The following is a 25,807-nucleotide window of genomic DNA, read 5'->3' as shown; positions in this document are numbered from 1 at the left end:
TATTCTAAGCATTAAACCATGAAGATGACATCAGGTTTTTACATTCTTTTTATTTGGCACAAATTGCCAAGTCAGGGAGTGGTCATTTTACCTTACATTGTAATAATAGTGTATAAAAAGGGAGTCACCTGGATGTGTCATTGTTACTTGGTAGAAGGATTACGTAAGATTTACCTGGAACTGGAGTGATATCTGTATAGCAGAACAGTCAGACGGTGTACTTCATATTCTTATTCAAAAATAGCTAATAAAAGGGACAGTACCACAATGCACTACTTCAATGTGAACAGTCTCCTGGCATCGTGACTGATAAGTATTCATTAGAATCTTTGGACTTTATGAACTTTTGGTCGAAAATTATTTGGATGTACAGTCGGATATATGCACTTTATGTTGCTCTGATAATGGGATGTGATTTGTATGCTATATAAAATCAGAGATATTACATTAGTGCTTTTTTTTTTGCTATGTATATGAGACTGCTTCATATTCTTACCTGCAGGTAAAATTTTGGTTTCGTCTCACTTTGATTTCAAGGTATTCATTGGCTGGGTTTAGTTCAAGTTTAGATAATATTTCACTTTCTCTTTGATGCTCTAAAAAAGAAACAGAGAGGACATTACTACTGCAGCAATATAACTAGTCATTCAAGATGCAGAAGTACAGAAATCGGGCCCTCAAACATATTGTGACTAAGAAACTCCTCTTTTTTAACTGTACCAAAGTGATATATGTGGTGTTAGATTACAGTCCAGATAGTACGCAGGCATTTCCTAGTGTAGCTTGCCTTATTGTTCTGTCTGGAGAGACATTTGTCAAGACTTTACACATTTTTACAGCTGAAGAATCTTTTATTCTCCGTATTTATCTCATGCAGCCACTTTTATGTTGAATGTAGGCATACTGCCTCACATATCCAGAAGATCTATTGCATATACTGATTCTGGCATCTATTAGGTGTACATGTGTTTTATGGCTTTGTTCTTTGGATTCTACTACTTTAATCTTAAGGACATTTTAGTCTGTTGGCTTAAAGGGGTTTTGTGAGAATAATTAACTATTAAGGGAAGGTCCATACCCTGCATCACCTACTGTAAGATTCATACTTATCTGCTTTCCACCACTATCACCCATTGCTCCATCTCCGGTCCCCGGCCTGTTTACTTCTGGCCAAGGCATGGGAATGGTCACTGATGCAGTTTCTGCCAATGACTGGCTTCAATGGTGATGCATTACAGCTATGGACAATCATTGGTTGCAGGGGCACAGCTGACCATGACCATGCCCTGGTCACAATAAACGTAACACAGGAAAGGGAAGATGGGGTTATTTGAGACAATTTGCAGGAATTAGGAGTTAGGACCTTCCCTAATTTTTACAGTTGGTTTCCAATGGCTAGCCCAAAGGCCAGTGGAACCATATAATTTTTGGAACACTTAATGCGGACTCAAATTTGTTGAGTGACATTTTTGAATCATCTTGAATTCTGAATAAACTAAATATGGTTAAATGTAATAAACTCCACTCCATTGTCATATACATCAGATTGTTTAACAGTATTTTGACCATAAATGTTCTTGCTCTGTAAATCAGCATATTCTGGACATACCATCTAAGATTTTGCACCCCAAGAATGGATTGCACTCTTGAATGAAATGGCAGAATGCTAAAAAGGACTCAATAGTAAATTACAGCACACACCCGGCCCGTCTCATACACCATTTTCTATGCCTGTTAAGCGTAAAACTTTTTCTTCTTAGGTGTAGAAAAAGTTCTAAATGTAATACCGCTCAGAAGCGGTCTTACATTTAGAACTTGCACTGGATGCGCAGAAGTTATAGAGAGGCTTGTGCCTCTTCATAACTTTGGAGGATCCACCACCAGTTAAGGGCATTATTAGGACCGATGTCTAAAACACCAGTCTTAATAAATGTGCTCCTATAACTAAAATAACTTTTTCTTTTTTTTGCTAATGTGTCCTGTGCACAGATGTACAACTTGCCTTGGTTACCATTTTTGCTAAATGTTATTATCTTTCTCAACATTTCAATATTATGAGATTAGATGTAAAATACATGAAAGGGAATCCAGAAATAGGCATTTGGGGTAGCTGACATCTAAGTGATATGAAGCAATTTATATAATATGTTCCTTTGCTATGCCACTATATCACTTGATCTGAGACATTCCTGGTGTAATAAAATAGTTCACACTAACATCAGCATAGTGTTCAGATATAAACATTGACCAGGCTCGGCAAGTTATGTATTTACTGTCCAGAGCTACAGTATAAGACATTGTCCAGCGCCAAACTTGTAAAACATTACTCATCCTGCTGGTTTTATTTTCCAATGCCACTGTTATGTAGAGCCGAGTAAATTACCTAACATTAAGAGAAGAAAGTGCCAAAATTCAGTGCAGACTACCCATGATAATATTTTTTATACACTCTACAGTGCATTCGAAAAGTCTTCAAACCCTTTCACTTTATTAGACATTTTGTTATATATTGTGGCCTTGTGCTAAAAGAAAACACATTCAAGTTTTCCTCCACTAATCTGCACTCAATACCCCATAAGGAGAAAGTGAAAACAAAATTTTAGAAATGTTTGCAAATTTATTAAAAAGGAAAAGCTAACATTTTATATCCACATAAGTATTCAAATCTTTTGCTATGACACATGAAATTCGGCTCTTGGGGGCCTCCTATTTCTCTTGATCATCTTGATGTCTCTGAGATGTTTCTACACTTTGATTGGAGTCCAGCTGTGGTAAATTAAGTTGACTGGACATTATTTGGAAAGACGTATCCCTGTCTATATAAGGTCTCACCGCTGACAATCTTCTGTATATATGGAGGATGGTCTTTAAGAATATTTACCCCCAGTGGATGTAAAAAGTCCAGTTTGTTGACACCTTGGTATACGGACACTGTTTACTGATGCATAGACACAGCACTGGAATATTATTAAAATGGGTAATGTTTTTTTGAGCCAGTGTTACTATGTATTTTATACTGCCCATGCTGAAAGGTGATTAGAGGAGGACAAAGTTCCATGACTTTGACATACAATGGATTTGTTGAGTTTTACTGCACGTAGCGAGATTTACTTTTAAATATGGATTTACCCATCCAAATAATTTATTAAATGGAAAAGGAAATTCCGCTCTACACAGTAACAGCCAATATAAACTCCTGTCTAAATTATTACCAGGTAGAATAATGCTTAGTATATAATGTTAAAATGTAAATACTCATTGGGGTCCTTAATACAATAAAACCTACAGCAATTGCCTCATGTATCATGCCATTAAAGCTATGTAGAAGCTTTTGGGCAATTGGTGGCAGTATTACACTACCTGATCATTAACAAGCGTTCATACGAAAGCGAAACTTTTCCTCAGGCTAATTATGTCAAAGGTGATGTCATCAATATGTCAGAAATATGCTTTTCTATTTATATGTTAGATTGCAGGAGTACATGTGTATCATAAAGAGTTAGCTTGAAATTGAGATTGCCACCTTATAATTTTTTCTATTCCTTAAAATAATACATTATTTGGCTATGAACCATAATTTTTAATTTTATAAGACATACTTTTGTAGTGCGTCTTATAAAGTGACTACTAATGAGCGCATCCATTACAGTGCTGCCATTACTCACTGCTCCCTGGTCTTCTCCAATGTACAGTGTCAGGACAAAGAGCACGCTTATGCGCACTATGACCTGACACTGTGCGACATCAGATCAAAGCGCAGAGCAGAAGGAAGAGTGCGCTGGATCTCCTAAGTGGCAGAGTGGCAGTAGTGTCCAGAGTAGGATATGTAAATCTGATGTGAGGTCTGATGAAGATTGGGGTCTGATTTGGGGGTCTGATACAGATAGACGGTCTGATCTGAGGTCTGACGAAAAATGTTTTCTTATTTTCCTGCTCTAAAACCTTATGGTCAGGTGCATCCTATAGAGCGAAAAATACTATGTGTATATATATATATATATATATATATATATATATGTTGTGACATAGCAAGGGATTTTCTTTGGGAAGGCAGGTATTTCCTCACAACATGGGCAGCCGGGTTGATTTCCAGCCAGATGAGATCAAATACCAGACCGGAGTTTAAGTGCCGGTCCGGGTTTTGGCAGCACCTGGCTGTCCTTTAAATAGGCAGCTGGGCTCAGAATCAAGGTCTCTGTTTTGGGATCTGAGGCATGGTGCTGTACTAGAGGACTGAAAGCCGCATGGGGGGAAAGAGGCCCCCCTAAAGCCTGTTGTAGACCGCTGAAAAAACTGCTAACAAGTCGACAGTTTTGTGCTTTGGACTTTCCTTTGTGTGAACGAACGCTAAGGCTGAAAAATGTTGCTTTCTTTTTCCCCCCTGTGTGAATAAACACTGAAGTTTTCTTTTACAAACTGTTTCTCTTGCCTCTGTTCGTTCGCTTACCCTGCCTACCAAAGCGAATACTCACTATACATATATATATATATATAGATATATATATATATATATATATATTTATATATACAGTGTATATATACAGTACATATATAATGAAAGTCACTTGTTTCACATGTTGCGGCCTTGTGCTAAAAATAAAGAAATAAAAATAAATTTAAAAAAAATTGCCATCAATCTGCCCTCAATACCCCATAATGACAAAGTAAAAACAGAATGTTCCAATTCTTTGCTAATTTATTGAAAAGGAAAAACTGCATTGTTGCTTTGACGTAAGTGTTCAGACCCTTTACTCTGGACTTAGTTGAAACCCGTTTGGCAGTGATTACAGCCTCCAGTCTTCTTGGGTATGATGCCACAAGGTTTACACACCTGCATTTGGGGATTTTCTGCCAGTCTTCTCTGCAGATTCGTTCAAGTTCTGTCAGGTTGAATGGGACTGTTGGTGGACAGCCATTTCAGATCTCTCCAGAGATATTTGATCGGATACAAGTCAGGGCTCTGTCTGGTCCACTCAAGGACATTCACAGAGCAATCCCTAACTCACTCCAGTGTTGTCTTGGCTGTGTGCTTAGGGTCATTGTCTGGTTAGATGCTGGGTGTCGAACCTCCACTAATCTGATATTTATGAGGTAACCTGCAGATAGGTCATCAATATCTATAGTCTTTGTGCACTATCTCAGGGTGAAGTTTCACCTTGATCCATCTTGGAAGTGCAGCATACAAGAAAAGTCTAAATAACGTACAAGCTCCTTTATTTGGAGCACATTAGCCAATAACAGCACTTATTGGGTTATGTGTTCCAAATAAGGCTTTAAATACTTGTTTTTGTGGTGTCTTGGACTCCTCTTGGCCATTATATACAGTAAATTAGTAACACAAAGGGACTATTTTAAAAGTTATTTTTTGTTTTTGTTTCTTTGCCAAGATACTCTTGTTAACATTTGGCCATTTAGACTGAAGTCAAGGCATTTGGATTGCTGCAGAGCTCTTGAATTTTTTTTTGCCCAGTGAAAAGGTTGGCAGTGTATTAAGTGTGTGCGTTCAAAAGCTTTAATCACCCACGTGGTATGTGACGTTTACAGCATTTTAATGTCAGCTCCTATCAGCTCTCACTTCAAGAAAACATTAGTCTCAGTTGAGAGGAAAAGACAATAAACTGGCTTCAATCTAATGTAAATATGGATTCTGTAGATATAATTAAAGTGCTTTTATCATGAGTCTTTGATATAAACATTCCAGGACAGCCGTTCCCTCCCAGCCCTTGTAACTAGTGACTAGAGTGAAAGAGGTTGTACTTGGCCCCCAACTGGGCCCTAATTGTTTTCTCAGGTACAATATTTAGCAGGAGCAGGAAACAGACATGGTCATTATTCCAGCCCGTACAATAGAACACAGTGACTCCCGCATAGCACAGCACCATTGGGAAAATCTATCAGGCAGCATCTAAGGTTAACCCCTTATGTCTATAATCAAAAACATGTAAAAATGTGCTTAACATCTACTCCATCCAGTTCAAGACAAACTTATTAATATAGTGGATAATTGAATTTTTACATTCACTGAGCAAATGTGGTGGCATATGATTGCCATCTAAATGTTTCTTTGCTTCTAAAGTGTCAGCAGTACATGTGGAATCTCTGGCACATTGTTTTTCTCTTAGACTACTGACATCTTGACATCTGCAAGGGGAAAAATGAGAGCAATGGTTGTCTGTAGCCTAAAAAATTACCAATTATCAAATTGCCTTCACTAATAATGAAGATACTCTTGAGTCTTGGTATGGTTAGTCCCTACTGTACCAAACTTGGTTCAAAGAAGGACAACTAGTGAACCAGCTGTAGAGTCATTGGTGCCAAAGGCTTATTGATGCAAGTTAGAAGCAAGGGTTAACCCATCTAGACCGATCCCACAGAAGAGTTACTCTAGTACTAATTGATGTAAAAGTACATGTTGCCACATGTTGTGTATGGGGCTGTATAGTCATGTAGTACACAGTATTATGTCTGATCAATGAAAGGACAATGCAACCAGATCCATCAGTGGCTCTCAGAACTATGGTAAGGGGTGATGAAGGGCCATATCTCTAGTTGGCTTCATCCCCCTTCTATATGGGTAATGTGAACCTGTAAAAGGATTCCCTTCTACATAAATGTGTTAATTTGGGAAAAGGAAGGGAGAACCATGGTTCTCTCCTATTAAGAATGAACAAGCAAACAAACAACAATCTGTATCTTCCTGACTAGACACAAGGAGGGGAAAGACGTGTTGGTATGAATCAACATCAATAAGGGTTAGGGACATTTTGATTCTTCCTATGGTGCTGTCTATCCATGAGATCCCTTAACTGAAATGTAATACCCCATTATTGATACTCGCCTACATAATATTTGCTGTTGTTGTTGTTCTCTAAAACAATGGAAATTGCTAGCACTGGTGTGAGCCCAGCCCTAATCAATGATAAGGCAGTCATAAGCGTATACCTATATTAGGTCATGGAGACAGCGCCATTTGTCAAGACAGAGTGCATGGAAAATGTAAATGGAAAGATATGATAGGCCACCTGGTAACCATTTATTTAAATCCCATTAGAGTACTCTACATTGGCTGTCATATTTTGTCAACTGCTGCATTTTGTGCACATGGTGTACATTACTGCCTAGGAAGGATCACTTTGTACATTCACTTTAAACAGCCCAATTAGCACTGAAAATACTCTAACCTATTAAATATATTGTAGTTTACTATATAGCACATTAGGAAACTTTGGCAGTCATACAGTAAGTGATCAATTACTCTCACATTAGTAGAGTACCTATAGATTGTCTCTAAGTTTCCTTAGGCAACTTCCATTACTCTGGTGAAACACATTATCCCTGTTTGCTCCTCCAAAAATGACAGCAAGATTAAAGAATGAACACTGTAAGCACTTTTGAAGTCTTGTTAAATAGAAATCCTATGCACTTCTTTTTAAGGAACAAAAATAACAAATTATTCTGTCTCTTCATGCAGGGAACCAGGGGGTTAGAGAGGGGAAGCCTCCTGACTGAGGGGCAGACAGTTGGTGGTGAGAGGTGTTATAGAGGGCATTTCAGAGTGACGTTGATCTATAGAGTGCGAAGGGTGAAGTTCCTTCACCCAGCGTGGTTCTGGTTATCTGCTCTTCAATCTTTACTTGGTCTCAATGTTTTCTGTTTCGTTTGTGCAAATTTTTTTGAGATTTGCATTATTATAGTTCTTGAAAGGGTTCTACATCAGTGATGGCTAACCTCTCACACTACAGCTGTGGTGAAACATCTTGGGAGTTTTAGTTTTGCCACGGTTGGAGTGCCGGAGATTAGCCATCACTGCACTATATTGTTATTCCTGATCTTCCTATATTTTGTCCTCCAGTTTTCTGCAATTAATAAAGCCAAAACCATTCCATTCAAACTGCGCTTCAAAGCTCTCAGCACTAAGAGATGTGCTATGTATTTTTGGTGTCAATCACATTTGTTGTTTTTAATAAATTCACATTAAAAATAAAAAACATTTCCCAGAGAAATGAATGGCTGAATTCTGTGATTACAGCCTGAACTGCCTAATTTACAGACTCTGTTAAAATGGAGTCTCTCATCGCTGAGAGGTGTGCTATGTATTCTTGGAGTCAATTGGATTTGTCAATTAATCAAAGGCAGACTGTTCAGAGAATCAAATTTTAACTGCCATTGATGATGTCCCAAGCAGCACCCAGTCTCAGACACAGGACACATGCACAGTCGTTCTGCCCTCTCACACACATACACTGTCAGCTCTTTTCAAGCACTATGAGGTTCATTTGTTAAGACCAGCGTTTTAGACATATTTGATTCTATTTTAACCTATTTAATTCTATAGAAGGTAATCTACAGTGGAGTGTTCATTTAGAAGAAGTCATTTTTCCCACAAATCCATGAATGACTGCTGCTTGTTTAGTGGAAAAGCTTAATGTTTTTACAAACAAGGACAATGAGTTCATTTGTTAAGACTAGTGTTTCAGACGTCGGTCTATATAACCCCTGCGCTGGCGGTGGATCTGCCGGCGTTATGTAGAGGACCCGGCCTCTACATAACTTAGGCACATCCACCGCTGGTCTTGCTGGCATAGAATTAGAACATTTTCAACGCTTAAAACAGGCGTAGAAAATGCCCCTTCCACGCGCCTTCTCCGCCCATACTGCGCCCCCTTTTTAGACCTGCCGTGAACAGGGAAAAGTTGCAGACTACTGCGCAAATGTTATTAAATGACCCCCTATGTATTTCCTTCAGGAAATGCCAAGCTAGTTGAGAATTAATTTTCTAAAATATGAATAGGAATACTGAATTGTTTATGAAGCTTTGTTTCCCTTTTTATATTATAGAAGTCACCATTTGGTGGACCTCGTCTTGAGCTCAAAGGCTTCTGATCAAGTCACCTTTACATGTTGTTTACTCAAGCAATAACCTGTTATCTGAGATGCCAGGGATTCAGGTTATACATATGTTTTGTGTTGGTCAGAGTTCTCTGTTGCTGATATATTTAATTTATTAAATAAAGATGTGGCCCACCGCACATTTTCCACCAGAGAATTGTCAGGTTCATCATTTGATATTTTGCAGACAGCCGACTCGAAGAAAAGAGACCATAAGGGCTTAAGAACATGGCAGTTCCTTGGGACTCGGTATGTGGTCATATAGGATCCATAAAATGTCATATACGCAATGTGTGACTGTATGTGCATGGAGAAATGCTATCTTAGAAGCAATGTTGGGCAGAATACCTCTGTACAGAGTAGGATTGAGCATACCATATGGAAAGTAAATGGATGTGCAGTATGGAACTCCTTTTATGGCTCATTACAGCTATAATAAAGTTTAAAGAGCATAAGTGTGAATTATAATTGCACTACACAATGAACAAGGATATTTCCAAGATATAATGAGGCAAAACGTTGGTTAGATATGAACAGTGAGGTGTCACCAAATGTGCTGATTAATAAAGAGCAAGTTTCTCTTTGAATCCATCCTTTCTCTCTGCACAGTTTTTGCCCATGATCTGCAGACTTAAAACAAATGAACAGATGACACCTTGTATAGCCGTAAAACATTCTTTATCAGCTGCAGAACATTAAGTGATCCAGAACAGCTCAGCAGGCATGAAATATGGACACAGCTTCACAATTCGGAGCAGGATGAAGGATGTTTCTTGGCTATCAAAAGACAGAAATTCCTTAAAATATGCATAACTTGGCTACTTGCTATAAATATCTTGTGTACAAGTAGGAAAATGAGATGTACAAAAGGCAGGACATTCTGGGTAACCAGAACTTTTGACACCGATTCAGATTTCAGAGCTTTTGGCATTGACTCCGTGAGCTCTGCAGCCCCTTTGCTCTTCTGCTCAGTGGAGGTCTATGGGGCTGACCTCTGTTGAGTCATTTGCCTACTCTCAAGCACATCTGTAATATATTCAGCTATAGAACATAGTTTTTTTTATAAGGTGATAAGCTTGTTGTTTGTTACACCCATACTGTAGGACTGTGTTCAAATAATGTTTTCATTGTCAAGATTTCAGGTGGGCAAGGGAGAAGTCAGACAACATTCTGTGAATCACCGGTTTCTTTGGAAAGCATGGTGCATTTATAGAGCCTAGATTAAGACAATGACTAATACTTGATTATAGTATACTTATACTTTCATCAAACTATTCAATTACTCGTCAAGTGGATGACCAAAGTAGACAACATGTAGCTTAATATGTGGTTTAATAAGGTTCATATTCTTGCCCACTGTTTGCAATATGAGTGCTAGCATGGGTAATGACATCTCACCTACAGTACTTTGTCAGAGGGACAGCTGAATTGGCTGTAAGATTGATAATGACTTTTCTGTATCAAAGGCATATTCTTCATGATAAATAACGTTCAGACATAGGAGAAAGCCTCAAGGTACGCATTTTAATTATGCAATAGCAATTAGATATTACCAAGAGCTCACATTTTCTTTTTTATGTTTTCTTGAGTCAATTCTTTTAAGTTAAGGCTATATTACACTGCCCAAAGTACGAACAGTGCAAGAGCCAATGGATTACAAAGCCTGATGCAAACTAAACTACAGGAGGAATGGTATATACTCCCTTAATCAGTTCTATTCATTATGGGCAGCACATCTAGGGATGTTTTGGCGACAATCGGCATCTTTTATCCTGATGAAAGATGCCCATGACCCGATGAACAAGCTTGTTTGCTCATTCATCTGGTGATTGGCTGCTCGATCATACAAGCCAATTACCAGGAACGAGTGTTCATATGAATGCTTGTCTCTGATAATTAGCCTAGAAATCAGGCAGTCTAATAGGGCCTTTACATTCAGCAGAGTACTTGTATAATTTGCATCAAAGATAACACGTACCAAAATTGCCTTCTTGTGAAAATGAACTTAGAGCAATATTCCATGGTGCCCTCCTTTTCATATTTTTAGTTGCTTTTCTGTCAATTCTGGGGCTCTTCTTTTGCCACTCAAGATGGCAGTACTGCTTCTCAGATTACTTGATACACACCTTTCCTTTGGTAGCCCAAGACACCTCCTGCTGTACTTGGAATGGCCAGCACTGCTCTTGTGTTCAGTACTGGCCAATCCAAGAGCAGGGATGGACAAGTAGAAAGTGTCTTGGGCTACCGATGCACAATGTGCATTAAAGAGGTTGGCCACTTTTGGCTACTGTTGACCAATGTGTAAATAAGATAACCATATGACACTTACAAATAATGCCTTGGTTGATATACAATGCTGTTTGATATTTTTTAAGCCATGTCCCCTTGTTCGGTAAATCTTCTGTTCTGTCCACATAAAGGTCCAGTCCAGAAGTCCAGGCCGCTGATGGGGGATCATGTCATCAGATATATTACTCAGCTTCCTCCATTCTAACACACTACCCCTACACTAAACCCCCAACAGTGCATAGTGCAGATGGCAGGTGCAGTGTGTTTGAATGGAGGAATGATTTGCCTGGTCACATGTCCCTTTATAAAGGGAGCAATCTTATGAACAGGACCTCCATGCAGACAGAACACAATACTTGGCCAACAAGGGGACATACCATATGAAATAGAGAAAATGGAGCAGACTATATTATTAAGTACACATCATATTTCAAACACACTGATCAACAATGATCCAGAAAGTGGGCAACTCTTTTAAACTGTGTAGGAAGAAGCCATCTTGGATGACAGAAGAGGAGTCCAAGAATTAGTGGATCTGCAATTAAAAAGATGAAAAAGAGGGCACTATGAAGGTATTCTGCTCGTTCCCCAGTTAATGTGAATTTTTTATTAATTGCTTAGCATACAGCTCGTCTTCCATTGTATCCCTAGATAACAAAATTAGCCCTATTGGGGGTGACTTGTCCAATGGTCAGGACCAAGGTAGAAAAGGAGTGAAGTGGAAAGTACCACAATTGGGGTCTAGCTGGTATCACAATGGGGGGATCACAGTTTTATCTATTTTATGAAGCCCCACAATGAGGGAAAGACACTCAAAGTAGGGTGGGGGTGGGGGGGGGGGCACCATTCAATAATTGTACATAAGCCCCTTACTCTTCAGCAGATCATCACAAAGCCCCTTTTTATGTTTCTCCCGCAATCCACTATTCATTTTGAGCAGAGACACTCATTACAAGCAATCTAATAGAAACAAGCTGCTTGAAAGGTAAGCCAGGGCCCTCTTACCTATTGGGCTCTCATGCAGCTGCACAGGTGGCACATATGGCATCTCCACCCTGGCTAGAAAACCCTAGTGTAAAGAAAATTGTTTTAATAATTTAGCCATCCTAGCTCAGATCTGAGGTTATGATTGCTATTTTATGTGCTTATTTCCTGCATGGAAATAATAATAAAAAAAACAATTAGGTAAGGAAGCAGTTTATTCCTTATTATTATTTAATGCTATTCTCAATGATATTTAACAGACTGAAGTGTCAGCTGAATTATTCAGGGTATAACCAGGTGGAGACCTTTGGCTAAGATCACTTGGCACTAAGCATATTGCTGAAAACAGGCAAACAATAAGGAGAATGAGGCTCTCTTGCTACCACAAGGTCTTTCCTGTTACTCATGAGTAGGAGTTGAAGACAAGGCGGCACTCAAAAGTAAAGGCATTCAAGAGTAAATCTCTTTTTACTGGAATCAATGTCACATCCAGCAGAACTGCCATCAATTCTGGGATCTTAGTCATTTATGCCATGATCATCAAAGAGGCCAATAAGGGTACATGAAATAATACGTTTGTTGTTTCACTAGAGGTGTGTTTGTCCATTCAACAAGATTTTCTTTCTTCATTTTTATTTTGAAGAGATTCAAAAGGCTCAAGACTTTTGTAGGATGACATTTTTTTTATTTTCTTTAGACAGCAATGTCTGAAGCTGATCATACAGATCTGCTTAACCTGTCCATATCGGTTTGGTGGGACCGACCATCTAATGTGTATGGGGGCCTTCCAACCTTCCCCGAATGCAGATAAAGATTGGGCTGTTCCATTTGTTCTGGGCTGTTCTTGGGGAGATAAGACACCACTAGAAGTGTCTGGCAGCAGCTTATTCTTCTCTCTCCATTTATAACACATGCATGCTTGGCTGACTTTGGAGAAGGGGGGGTGGGATATGTGTTTAAATGGAAGTAATCAAGCACTGATCACTGATATCATCGATCGAGACTTGTTACGGGCACAGTATGGGCCCTTGCTCTTTGTTTCTAATGAAATTCTTAATTTCTAGCTACTAGACAGTTACTGGATCTGTTTAAATAGGTACTAGTGCCTGCAGTAATTTATCTACGCTGCCTTATTTATGAGGGTAATTTATTACGACTTTTGTTTATTACAACAGTCTTAATAAAATCATAAATATGCAGTCATATTATGCGCAAAAATGATTAAGGTCTCTTAACAATTTTGACACATCTACGAGAGATACCTGTGTCACAAAATTACATCTACGCCAACAGGGAATTGAGGTACATATTGGTAAATACTGCATATCCAGTTGTGGAGGTCTCATGATTGGCCAGCCCCCTCCTACCCATTTCCCACCCACTTTTTTCACAAATATGGCAAGGATGTCAGAAAATGGAGAAAGATAGTACATTTTGGCACAGCACCAAAATATGCGATTAATAAATTCCTCCTTAAAGGGGTTGTCTCATCTCAGACAATGTGCTCCAATTCACTTCTATCGGGAGAGCACTTGGTTGTGGCCGGACCGGCCACCAATTTGCGGTGCTTCGTTCCCAATATAGGTATGGGTCCCAGCGGTGGGACTATACTAGCGATATGCCCCCATTGTCGGAAATGAGACAACCTTTTTAATCATTTATGGTCTGTTAATAGGCTAAAAAAGAGTTTATATTTGTTCAAGCAGGTGAAAAAGTTCAGGACAACACTACACTACTATTACTGGAAATGGGAGCCACATTAGAGATTTAGACATTGCTTTTTAGCTTTTTTCCTGGAATGTTTAAAATGGTGGTTTGCAATTAGTTTTCTACATCTGCCAGTTGGGGGTACAACCTAACATATTCTAGGGGGTCTAGTTAAGGTTCTAAATGGCAGCACATATATATTCAAAACCTGGCTAATGTTCATATTAGTATTACGATACATTAGTACATGTATGGCGCTGGTATCAGGATCACAAATCCCAGTGCCGTACAGCTACTGTACGGCGCTCTGATCGGGTGGGCGCAGGAGCTGCACCCGTCCGATCAGCTGCAGGGGTCCGGTGAAAACGCTGATGCCTCACATTAACCCTTGCACTGCCGCAGTCAGTGCAGACCGCGGCACGGGCGGTATCCTGACGGGTGCGGGGTGGCCATTCGGGTGACGGGGACCTGATGGCAGGGAAGGCAGCTCAATGCCTTCTTTAGGCATCGTGGCTGCCTTCTGTGAGAGCCTGTGAGATCCAGCCCCCTGGATCTAACAGGAAGTAAGAAGTATTGTAATGCATTGTAAAGGGAATCAGACCCCCAAACAGTTGAAGTCCCAGAGTGGGACAATTTTTTTTTTTTACGTTTCAAGAAAAAAAAAAGCGTCCTTTCCCCAAAATAAAGTTAAAAAAAGTTGACATAGTCGATATCACCGCATCCATATCGACCGGCTCTTTAAAAATTTTACATGATACACCCCGTCAGGTGAATGCCATAAAAAAATATAAAAACTGTATCACCTTGCCAAAGTCTTATGTACCCCAAAATGGTACCAATCAAACCATCATCTCATCCTGCAAAAAATGAGCCTCTACCTATGTAAAAAATAGGGCTCTCAGAAATTGGCAACACAAAAACAAGATTTTATTCTGTTCAAAAATGATTTTACTGTGTAAATCGTAATAAAAATTATAGACATATTAGTTATCGAAGCGTTCGTAAAAACCTGCTCTATAAAAATATCACATTATATGCCCCCTCAGGTGAATGCTGTAAAAAAAAACTAAAAAAAAAACTATGCCAAAGCAGCCTGTCACGATGGGGAGTAGGGGAAACTCCCCATGGTACGATAATGGGTATGCGGGGAAGCAGCTAGGCCCGGAAGTGGGAGCAGGTCACCTCCTAAAGCGTCCCTAATCCTCGCCCTAACTCCTTACTGTATGAGTGGACCAGGATGGTAGGATGGCTCATACCCAGGATACCTAGAACCCTGAATTACCCTGATAATCCCTCACATAGTAGCAGGGGAGATACGACCTGTTCTTCCAAGACACGGATGAACAGGAGTCTCAACCGGCCTAGTTGCAGAGAAAAGCCAAGTGGAACGGCAGGTAAGTATCCAGTGGTGGGGATAACCACTGAGCCAAGAACCCAGAAAGGCATGGTAACTTACCTGCCGCAGCTGCTGGACGGCACATAAGAAGTCCACGCAAAGATGAACTGGAACCCAAGCTAACGTAATGACATCCGAACACAATTTTGGACTCAGTATGTACCGACACACATAGGAACCAGCACTCCAGCTAACAGACTTGACTATTGGTCCATCCCTCCGGGAAACCATGGAGCCCCCTTCCGGACGAACAAAAAAAACAGGATACGACTTGCATACATGCCAGACATAAAACACCAACTGACCAGACATGTAACAACAACAAGACAAGACACCACACCCTGAACCCTCACCAAACACCAACACAGGGAAGGTAGGGGGAAAAGGAGGAGAAAGAAGGAAGACATCGCTGGAGACATCGATGTCCCACTAGGTAGCCCTTACACTGGAAGATGGAACATCCAGACAAGGAGCATAACTCCAGCACACACCAAGGCTGGAGTACAACTGACTCCAGACCTTAAGCCACAGGTATAAGAAGCACCTAGTGACCACACCCAGCAAGGTAGTTAACCCCTCCAGCACCAGACAGAGGAGGAACCAGGAGAAGAGGAGCAAAGCACACACATGCAGACAACCACGTTTTGTTTCTGGCAAAACAGCAAACAGCATGTACAGCAAACGTGTCACAGCGCACTGAAGCCGTGACACAGCCATTTTTTTCACCTTGCCTCAAAAAAAGTTCAACACCAAGCGATCAAAAAGTCTTATGTACCCCAAAATAGTACCAATCAAACCGTCACCTCATCCCACATAAGACAATCACTTAAAAAATAAAAACCAAAGGCACCCATATACCAATTCATCAAAATCTGCTCTGCAAGAGCAATATGGCGCTCCTTACGTTCTGAGTCCTGCCATGTGCCCCCACAGCAGTTTAAGACCACATATGGGGTGTTGCCATATTCAGGAGAAAATGGGTAACAAATTATGGGGTGCTTTTTCTCCTGTTACCCCTTGCGAAAATGAAAAATTTGGGGCTAAAGCAACTTTTTATTGGAAGAAACAAAACTTTTCATTTCTACAGCCAAGTGTTTCCAAATTTCGTAAAACGCTTAGGTTAAAGTACTCAGTACCCCTCTTTATATATTCTTTAAGGGGTGTATTTTCCAAAATGGGGTTACTTTTTGAGTGTTTCCACTGTAGGGGTACTGTAGGGGTACATCAGGGTCTCTTTAAATACAAAATGGTGCCTAAAAAACATTCTAGCAAACTCTGCCTCCAAAATCTATATGGCGCTCCTTTCCTTCTGACCACTGCCTTGTGCCCATAGAGCAGTTTACTCCCACATATGGGATATTTCTGTAAACTGCAGAATCAGAGTAATATATATTGAGGTTTCTTTTGCTGTTAACCCTTGCTGTGCTGCAAGAAAAAATTGATTAACATAAAAAAATCTACCAAAAAAGTGACATTTTGAAATATCACCTCCATAATTCTTGTGGAACATCTCATGGGTCAACAAAGTTGGTAACATCAGTTTTTAATAATTTGAGGGGTGTAGTTTCTAAAATGGGGTCATTTATGGTTGGTTTCCATTACGTAAGCCCTCAAAATCACTTTATAACTGAATTGGTGCTAAAAAAAAATCTTTTAAATTTTGTCCTAAAAAAATAAAATGACATTTACAAAATTATGCCAGCATAAAGCAGACATATGGGGAATATTGACTGATAACAATTTTATAAGATATTACTATCTGTCTTAAAAGTAGAGAAATTCTAATTTTGAAAATTGTGACTTTTGCCAAATTTTTGGTACATTTTGGATTATTTTATAAATAAAGGTGAAATATATCGACTCAACTTTACCACTGTCATGAGGTACAATGTGTCACGAGAAAACAATCTCAGAACGGCTTGGATAAGTAAAAGCGTTCCAAAGTTATTACCACATAAAGTGACACATGTCACATTTGCAAAAATCGGCCTGGGATTTAAGTGGCCCGGTACTCAAAGGGTTAATAAACTGGAATATCAGATCCACTTTAAAGGGAATGTGTCACCAAAATTTTTCTGCCAGTTAAAACCAAATACACATTTTCTGCTAATCTATTTTTATTTTCGATTGTAGATTTTTAAATTCTATTTCCTGAACATGATTACAGGGGCTAAGCTGTTCTTAACAGCATTTAAAGATATGCTTTACATCAGCCACCATGGGCCATAGAAACAATAGACTGTGGAAGAGTTTTCTAGGCATGCTTTGTGACCTATGCAGAGGTCAGGAGGCAGGTGATAAGCTGTGCTATTACCTATTGTGAATGGTGGATCCTGTGCTATCTATACACATAGGTGATATCTGTTATTGTAATGCTGCCTGTAATGGTAAGGAGATAACTGTTGAAAAGATTTCTGTGCAGACTAAGAAATTAATGCCTATTATTAGGCTTAGTGGCCAATATGAAAACTGCAGCATTTTAGGATTTAAAAAAAAAAATATATATATGGATACTGACATGGAAAATGAAAAATAACTTGCTAAAAATTGTTTCAAATTTGTATTTACGATTAAAACTTGATTTAAACAATAGGTCCTTTTTTGATGACACATTCCCTTTAAGACTTGTTTTTTCATTGTTATCCTTTCTAACGCTTCTTAGTTTTAAAGAAAGCATATGTATATATGTCTTTACATGTTCCTATAGGTGATGACAGGAAGAAAACACAGGCCCTGAAGCATATCTATTAGAACGGATCTAATAAAGTGGCCCCAAAGTGCTCTGTTAGGCCAGGCATCATTAAAGTCATATGTTCGGAGTCCTATACATGCCACACATTCTTTGTAGAACACAATAGGTCAAATGCTGGACCTAGGCAGTTACTGACCAGGAGTGAGGACTGTCATCTGAGCCTATCAACATTCTGAAGGGTGTACATTAAAGAAACATTAAAGCCGTCAGTCAGAAGATTGAAAGTGAGGAAATGACCAATTATATATCCCAGGGGCACATTTTCAGGCTAATGTTTCTAAAAGCCAGATTACTATGCAAATAAATTCTGCAGAAGAACCCCATTCCAGATCTGTTCCACAGACCAGACTTCTCGATCAGAGACTTCAAAAGAGTAAGTGCATGGCCATGCTGACCCCAGCCTTAACTTTATGCTCTGTTAATCAATCAAATAGCAAAAAAAGATAGCAGACATACATGTCTACAATGAAACAAGTACACAAGACAATGTGCAACATCTTTAAGAGGCACAAGGACCTTTTGGGACACATCCAGCCGGAGACCTTGCTTAGCAAGGCATCTACAGAATGGGTACACTGAAATAATGCTAGTGACTTTCATTTGTCTAGACCAGGGATCGGCAACCTTCAACTACAACTCCCAGCATACACCCTTTCTTGGCTGATCTAGTAACTCCAATAGAAGTGCAAGAGGATTCTGGGAGTTGTAGTTTCCGAATAACTGGAGTGCCGGAGGTTGCTGATCCCTGGTCTAGACAATATCCAATAGACAATGCAATTGCTGGAATTGTCGGAGCAGTGCAATGCAAGAATCATTGTCAGCCTGTTCTCCTGTCAAGTATTTTCCTGTTTTTATGTTAAATCAGTGTTTCTTGGATTTGTATTTGAAAACATTTTGCTTGTTAAAAAAATTAAAAATCTATAAAGTGTTCCTGAGTGCTCTGTGAATGTGTTCGGTGACAGGTCTCCTCTGCTTCTCAGCATGTAATTGGGTGCACCTTAACCTCTCCCTTAGGGCTCATGCACACAAACGTTTTTATTTCCATGTCCCTTCCATTTTTTGGGCGGCGTGTATGCGGAACCATTCACTTCAATGGGGCCGCAAAAAGAAAAATGACTCATGTGCATTCCGTGTCCGTATGTCTGCATGGCCATTCCGCAAAAAAATAGAATATGTTCTATTGTTGTTCGCATTACGGACAAGATAAGACTATTCTATTATGGACCAGCCCTTCCGCAAAATGCAGAATGCACATGGCCGGTGTCCGTGTTTTTTGAATCTGCAATTTGTGGACTGAAAAACAGGCAATGCTCCTAGGGTAGGTTCACACACAGTTTTTTGGAGCACGTTTCGAGACGGATTATCCTGCAACTTTTTCAGCCAAAGCCAAAAATGGATTTGAAAAGAATTGGAATTAGTAAGGAAGGACTTACACTTCGCCTTCCTGCTGGATCCACTTCTGGCTTTGGCTGAAAACCTGCAGGTAAATCTGCCTCAAAATCTCCTCCAACAACTGTCTGAACCTTTCCTTACAGTCTGAGGACTAAGGATGTAGCCTTTGAAAATGTTTGCCGATCACTTTAAACTGACTAGAAGGTCATCTGAGAGACGGCTCAGTGATTTATTTGTCCTGTTTGGACACATGTTTACGGTTTTCATGTTACGCTGTGTATGTTGCACATCCTCTGGAAGGAGGTTCAGGATGCTGGCCGTCAGCTACAAGATGTCAGCATAGGCCCTGGAAGATCCTGGTGATGACCGGTAGGTGTGCATGGTGATCCCTGTGTACTGTGCCACGGATGCTGTTGGGTGCGTAGTGCCAGTGGACAAACACACTGGGGCGGATTTATTATTAGTGTTTCACTTTGCACTGTCTAAGATAATTTTAGATAAATGTACTATTCTGGTGCATGGACCTTTAGAAATTTGGAGTAAGCAGAATTCTGTGCCCAAAAATTGCCTGTGCACCCAAATTGTGCACGCAGTACCTTTTTTTGTTCAGTCTAAAAAAACAGATCTCAGGTGCAAATGGCTCAAACAGATGCCAAATAAGCACAACTGATGCACAGGATGCGCTTTTTACAGGATCAGTTTTTTAAAATATTTTTCTGTTCTTATGACGGATAAGAAGAACGGAAAAATAACATGATGCCAGAGGAGTACATAGAAATCACTGGCCCCATAGCAAGAATCTAAATTGGACCCCCATGCTGCATTCATAGCCCCTCCCACTACCAGTCCCTGGCCAGTATATACAGCAGTGTATGAGGCATGATTTACAGCTCATACCTCACATATCTGTACACTGCTTTATATACAATATATCTACACACTGCATGTATTATACCTAGTACCTCACATATCAGTACACTGCTGTATATACAATATATCTACACACTGCATCTACAGTATTATACCTCATACCTCACATATCTGTACACTGCTTTATATACAATATATCTACACACTGCATGTATTATACCTAGTACCTCACATATCAGTACACTGCTGTATATACAATATATCTACACACTGCATCTACAGTATTATACCTCATACCTCACATATCTGTACACTGCTTTATATACAATATATCTACACACTGCATGTATTATACCTAGTACCTCACATATCAGTACACTGCTGTATATACAATATATCTACACACTGCATCTACAGTATTATACCTCATACCTCACATATCTGTACACTGCTTTATATACAATATATCTACACACTGCATGTATTATACCTAGTACCTCACATATCAGTACACTGCTGTATATACAATATATCTACACACTGCATCTACAGTATTATACCTCATACCTCACATATCTGTACACTGCTTTATATACAATATATCTACACACTGCATGTATTATACCTAGTACCTCACATATCAGTACACTGCTGTATATACAATATATCTACACACTGCATCTACAGTATTATACCTCGTACCTCACATATCTGTACACTGCTTTATATACAATATATCTGTACACACTGCATATATTATACCTCATACCTCACATATCAGTACACTGCTGTATATACAATATATCTACACACTGCATCTACAGTATTATACCTCATACCTCACATATCAGTACACTGCTGTATATACTATATATCTGTGCACACTTCATCTATTATACCTTGTACCTAACATATCAGTACACTGGTGTATATACTATATATATATATATATATATATATATATATATATATACACTGCATCTACAGTATTATACCTCATACCTCACATATCTGTACACTGCTGTATATACAATATATCTGTATACACTGCATCTATTATACCTCGTACCTCACATATCAATACACTGCTGTATATACTATATACCTGTACACACTGCATGTATTATACCTCGTACCTCACATATCAATACACTGCTGTATATACTATATACCTGTACACACTGCATGTATTATACCTCATACCTCACATATCTGTACACTGCTGTATATACAATATATCTGTATACACTGCATCTATTATACCTCGTACCTCACATATCAATACACTGCTGTATATACTATATACCTGTACACACTGCATGTATTATACCTCGTACCTCACATATCAATACACTGCTGTATATACTATATACCTGTGCACACTTCATCTATTATTCCTTGTACCTCACATATGAGTACACTGCTGTATATACAATATATCTGTACACACTGCATCTATTATACCTCGTACCTCACATATCTGTACACTGCTGTATATACTATATATCTACACACTGCATATATTATACCTCATTAAACACAGATAAGTATTCTGCTGTGTAACCTAAGGACCCCATAGACTATAATGGGGTCCGTTATGTTTTCTGCATGCACAACTTTTGTCTCCGCTCCAGAACCATCTTCTGAGTGGAAACCAAACGGACCCCATTATAGTCTATGGGGTCCTTAGGTTCCGTTAAGCTCAGTTATGTGCCTTCTCCGTCCTTTCCACTGAACGGAAAGGCTGAACGGTGATGTGAATGAAGCCTTATAGTAGACATGCTCCTTTTCACAAACATAAAGCATTTTAAATCTAATATGTCACTTTTTGTTACACTTTTGCACCTAATTAGTGAGCCAACCAATGAGTAGTCTAATTGCACAGGATTCACCTGCGCCCTGACGAGCACAAAGACGCATCGCTTAATTCATCACCTGGTGTGTAACTAAAATATAAATACTATGCAAAATAGTCACAGGCTCCACCTCGCCAGTCTAATCGTACTCTAAAAAACAGACGAGCATGATAAATGACCCCCACTGTATGCAGTTTGGACATGAAAACTGTCTTTTCTGCAGGCTACAAAGTGAATGACTCTGTGCCGCTGACCACATTCTGGATACTGCATCTTGGTCAACAGTCCAAGAAAACCTATCCAAACCAAGATATGATGTGTTCTGGTTACTAAGAGACAAAGCAGCTCAGAGAAAGCAGAATCTTTCCATCACATTAATATAGTGTCAAAAGGAATGAAACAAAATGTACTTCCAGACCTGCGCTGGCAGAATGCAGATTGTTATGATTTTATTTTCATCACTTTTTCCCCAAAAATTGCTACTCAATCCCACAGCTTCTTCCTGAACATGTTACACGATATGTTATTCTGATATAGCTTGCTGACTACACGCCAGATTGTCTCTTACCCGGTGTGCTTAGAAAGCCAAGACAATTGGTTTATTAGGGTGGATTCACATATAGGATTTTGTTGCATTGTTAGGGTACCATAATACGGCTGTGATCCGGTTGTGTTGCGGACGTGCAGCAATCAAGACCCATGTGGCCAACTAGCCTGCAGCTGCCCTTCATATAATATATAAAGCTGAGTGTATGTGTGTGCGTGTGTATGTCCGCTAAAGGAATCCGCACCATCGCATTTACAATTATGAAATTTGGCACACAGGTACATCAGGTGTCCAGGAAGGTTTTAGACCAGGTCTCAGCTGTCTAGGATGTACCGTTTCTGAGATGCATTAGCCAATAGAAGCTTGGTCACATGACCCTTATCAGCCAATAGAAGCTCGCAGGTCCTCCAGCCTCCACATACACAGTTTTACTCCAGGTTTCCATAACAACCCAGCCATTTATCTTCACTGCTGTAGGAGAGCTTTAAAGGAAATCTGTCACAAGGATAATTGCTATCAAAGTAAATCCATGGCCTAATAGCACTTAGTACCTTATTTCAATATGTGCCTTTGTTCCAGCAATAGATGTTTTTATCCTCAGAAAATCCTGTTTATTTGGTATGCAAATGAGCCAGTAAGGTGCCCAGAGGGGTGTCACTATTTCAGGAAGGAGCCCAGACCCCCTGTCACAATGTGACCACCCTCAAAAGACTTAAAACCCCACCCCCATGTCCCACTAAGACACGCCCCTGATCTGGTAAGGCTACGGGGATTGAAAAAAATGAATGTAAAAAAACTTTTGTCAGTTGCAGGGGTGAGAGGGAGGGTGACTTTCTCCCTGCAGCTTACACTCAGACAGCACAGTGGTGCTGTCTTAGAGTGAGCTGTTCAAAAGGACATGCCCCTGGTTAGGCCACGCCCCCTCCCACTCATCAGCCGACTGAGATTGAAAAAAATAAAGTTAAAAATCTACTTCTAGGTCCAGCTAAGCCCCGCCCAGATCTGGCTAGGCCACGCCCCTTCACTCCTGAGCCGACAGGGATTGAAAAAATGAAGGTAAAAATCAACTTCTGTCAGCAGCAGGGGTGGGAGGGAGGGTGACTTTCTCCCTGCAGCTCACACTCAGACAGTACAGTGCTGCTGTCTTAGAGTGAGCTGTTCAAAAGGACACGCCTCCAATCCAGTTAGGCCACACACCCTCCCACTCCTCAGCCGACTGAGGTTGAAAAAATGAAGTTAAAAATCAACTTCTAGGTCCCGCTAAGTCCCCCCAGATCTGGTTAGGCCATGCTATCTCCCACCCCTGACCCGACAGGGATTGAAAAAATGAAGGTAAAAATACACTTCTGTCAGCTGCAGGGGTGGGAGGGAGGGTGACTTTCTCCCTGCAGCTCACACTCAGACAGTATAGTGCTGCTGTCTTAGAGTGAGCTGTTCAAAAGGACATGCCCCCGATCCAGAAAAAGGCCACTGTTAAGGGGATGGGCCCCTGTGGAGGTCACTGTCAAGGGGGTGGTATGCTGTGAAAGTCACTGTTAAAGGGGAAGGCTGCTGTAAAGGTCAACGTTAAAGTTAAGGAGGTGGGCTGCAGTGGAGGTCCAATTTTAAGGGACGGGGCACTGTGGGCGGGGTCAGTGTTAAGGGGTGGGGAGCTGTGGAGGTCACTGTTTTGAGGGCGGAGTGCTGTAGATGTCACTGTTATAGTGGATAGTGTTGATGTCTTTTAACGACACACACAAACATTAAATAAAATAGATAAAATATACCCGAGTGAAGCCGGAGCCTTCAGCTAGTTTAACTAATAAAGACGACACTGTATATACAGCACTATATAGACTTCATTGTTAATGGACGGCCATTGAAGTTGCCGCATGGCCATTAACAATGAAGACCGACTTATCTTAGCCTGTCATACTCCGCTGGGCTATGATAAATCTCCCTCAATGTGTGTTTTTTTTTTTGGCTCCTGCTGTTTTTATTAGGTGGGGTTTTTTGTCTTTACGGCTTCTTTTGTCTTAAGACACAGCATGCTGGAGCTCTAGGCATTTTTTCAAGTGTTTTTACATCATCTTCTCTATAGGAGAAAAAACGCCACAAAGAAAACGCTACTGGGAAACACACTGGGGGAGATTTATTATATCCCGGCGGCATATGATGGGCTAAGATAACCAGGCGTGCAGCCGGATGCTGAGCCTAATTTATGACGAGGCGTACGCCATTAGGTGCAGCATCCAGCAACCCATGCACCTCAACAGTAACTTGCTGTCATAGATTTTGGTGTTCTACAATGCCAGAAAACTGATAAATAAAAAATGTGGCGGAGTTGCCAGCCCCCCTTCCTTTTCAGAAAAGTGGCAAGGCTGGTGGAGAAACATCAGTTGGGTAAAACTTTTTGTGCAAGTGGCATTGAAAATGTTGCAAGCATGCAGTTTGCAACTTTTTCACTCAACAAATGTGGCATATCCTAATGGTAAATCTGGCTCACCATTTGCAAAAATCTCCAGAAAAAAAAAACACAACAAAAAATGCTGCAAAAACGCATATGGTTATTCTGACATTTTGACAGCACCCAAAAAGTGCCAGTGCAAATGTGAGTGTAGTGACCCTGAGGGCTGATTCCCACATAGGTTTTGATTGTGTTTTTGAGCACTTTTGCGCTTTTTGTGCCTTTTTTTTTGGACATGAGGTTTTAGTTGACGTTAGGCTACTTTCACACTCGCGTTTTGGCTTTCCGTTTGTGAGATCCGTTCAATGCTCTCCCAAGCTGTCCAAAACGGATCCGTTTTGCCCTATTTCATTCTGAATGGAAAAGGATCCGGTTTTGCTGTCCGCTTGACGAAACTGAGCCAAATGGATCTGTTTTCTCTGACACAATCTGGCACAATAGAAAACGTATCCGTCTCCCGTTGACTTTCAATGGAGTTCATGACGGATCCGTCTTGGCTATGTTACAGATAATACAAACGGATCCGTTCATGACGGATGTTTGCGATTTTATTATCGTAACGGATCAGTTTTTGCAGATCCATGACGGATCCGCCCAAAATGTGAAAGTAGCTTTAGTTGAAAGTCTATTGGAAATATAAAGAACATATATATATTTATATATATATATATATATATAT

The 25,807-nt window shown here is 40.0% G+C and overlaps 1 protein-coding gene across 1 annotated transcript in view; it reads right to left on the bottom strand.

Annotated features, from left to right (window-relative positions):
- LOC122946033 (vascular endothelial growth factor receptor kdr-like) overlaps positions 1-25,807 on the bottom strand; it is a 210,584-nt gene that overhangs the window by 148,877 nt on the left and 35,900 nt on the right. The window contains exon 2 of the mRNA XM_044305322.1: positions 497-596. Coding sequence (XP_044161257.1) covers positions 497-596 — 100 coding nt within the window. The remainder of the gene's footprint in view (positions 1-496; positions 597-25,807) is intronic.

The sequence above is a fragment of the Bufo gargarizans genome, chromosome 9 (assembly GCF_014858855.1).
Source record: "Bufo gargarizans isolate SCDJY-AF-19 chromosome 9, ASM1485885v1, whole genome shotgun sequence".
Lineage (NCBI taxonomy): Eukaryota > Metazoa > Chordata > Amphibia > Anura > Bufonidae > Bufo > Bufo gargarizans.
The sequence above is the reverse complement of the archived record's forward strand: the minus strand, read 5'-3'. Positions and strand labels throughout refer to the sequence as shown.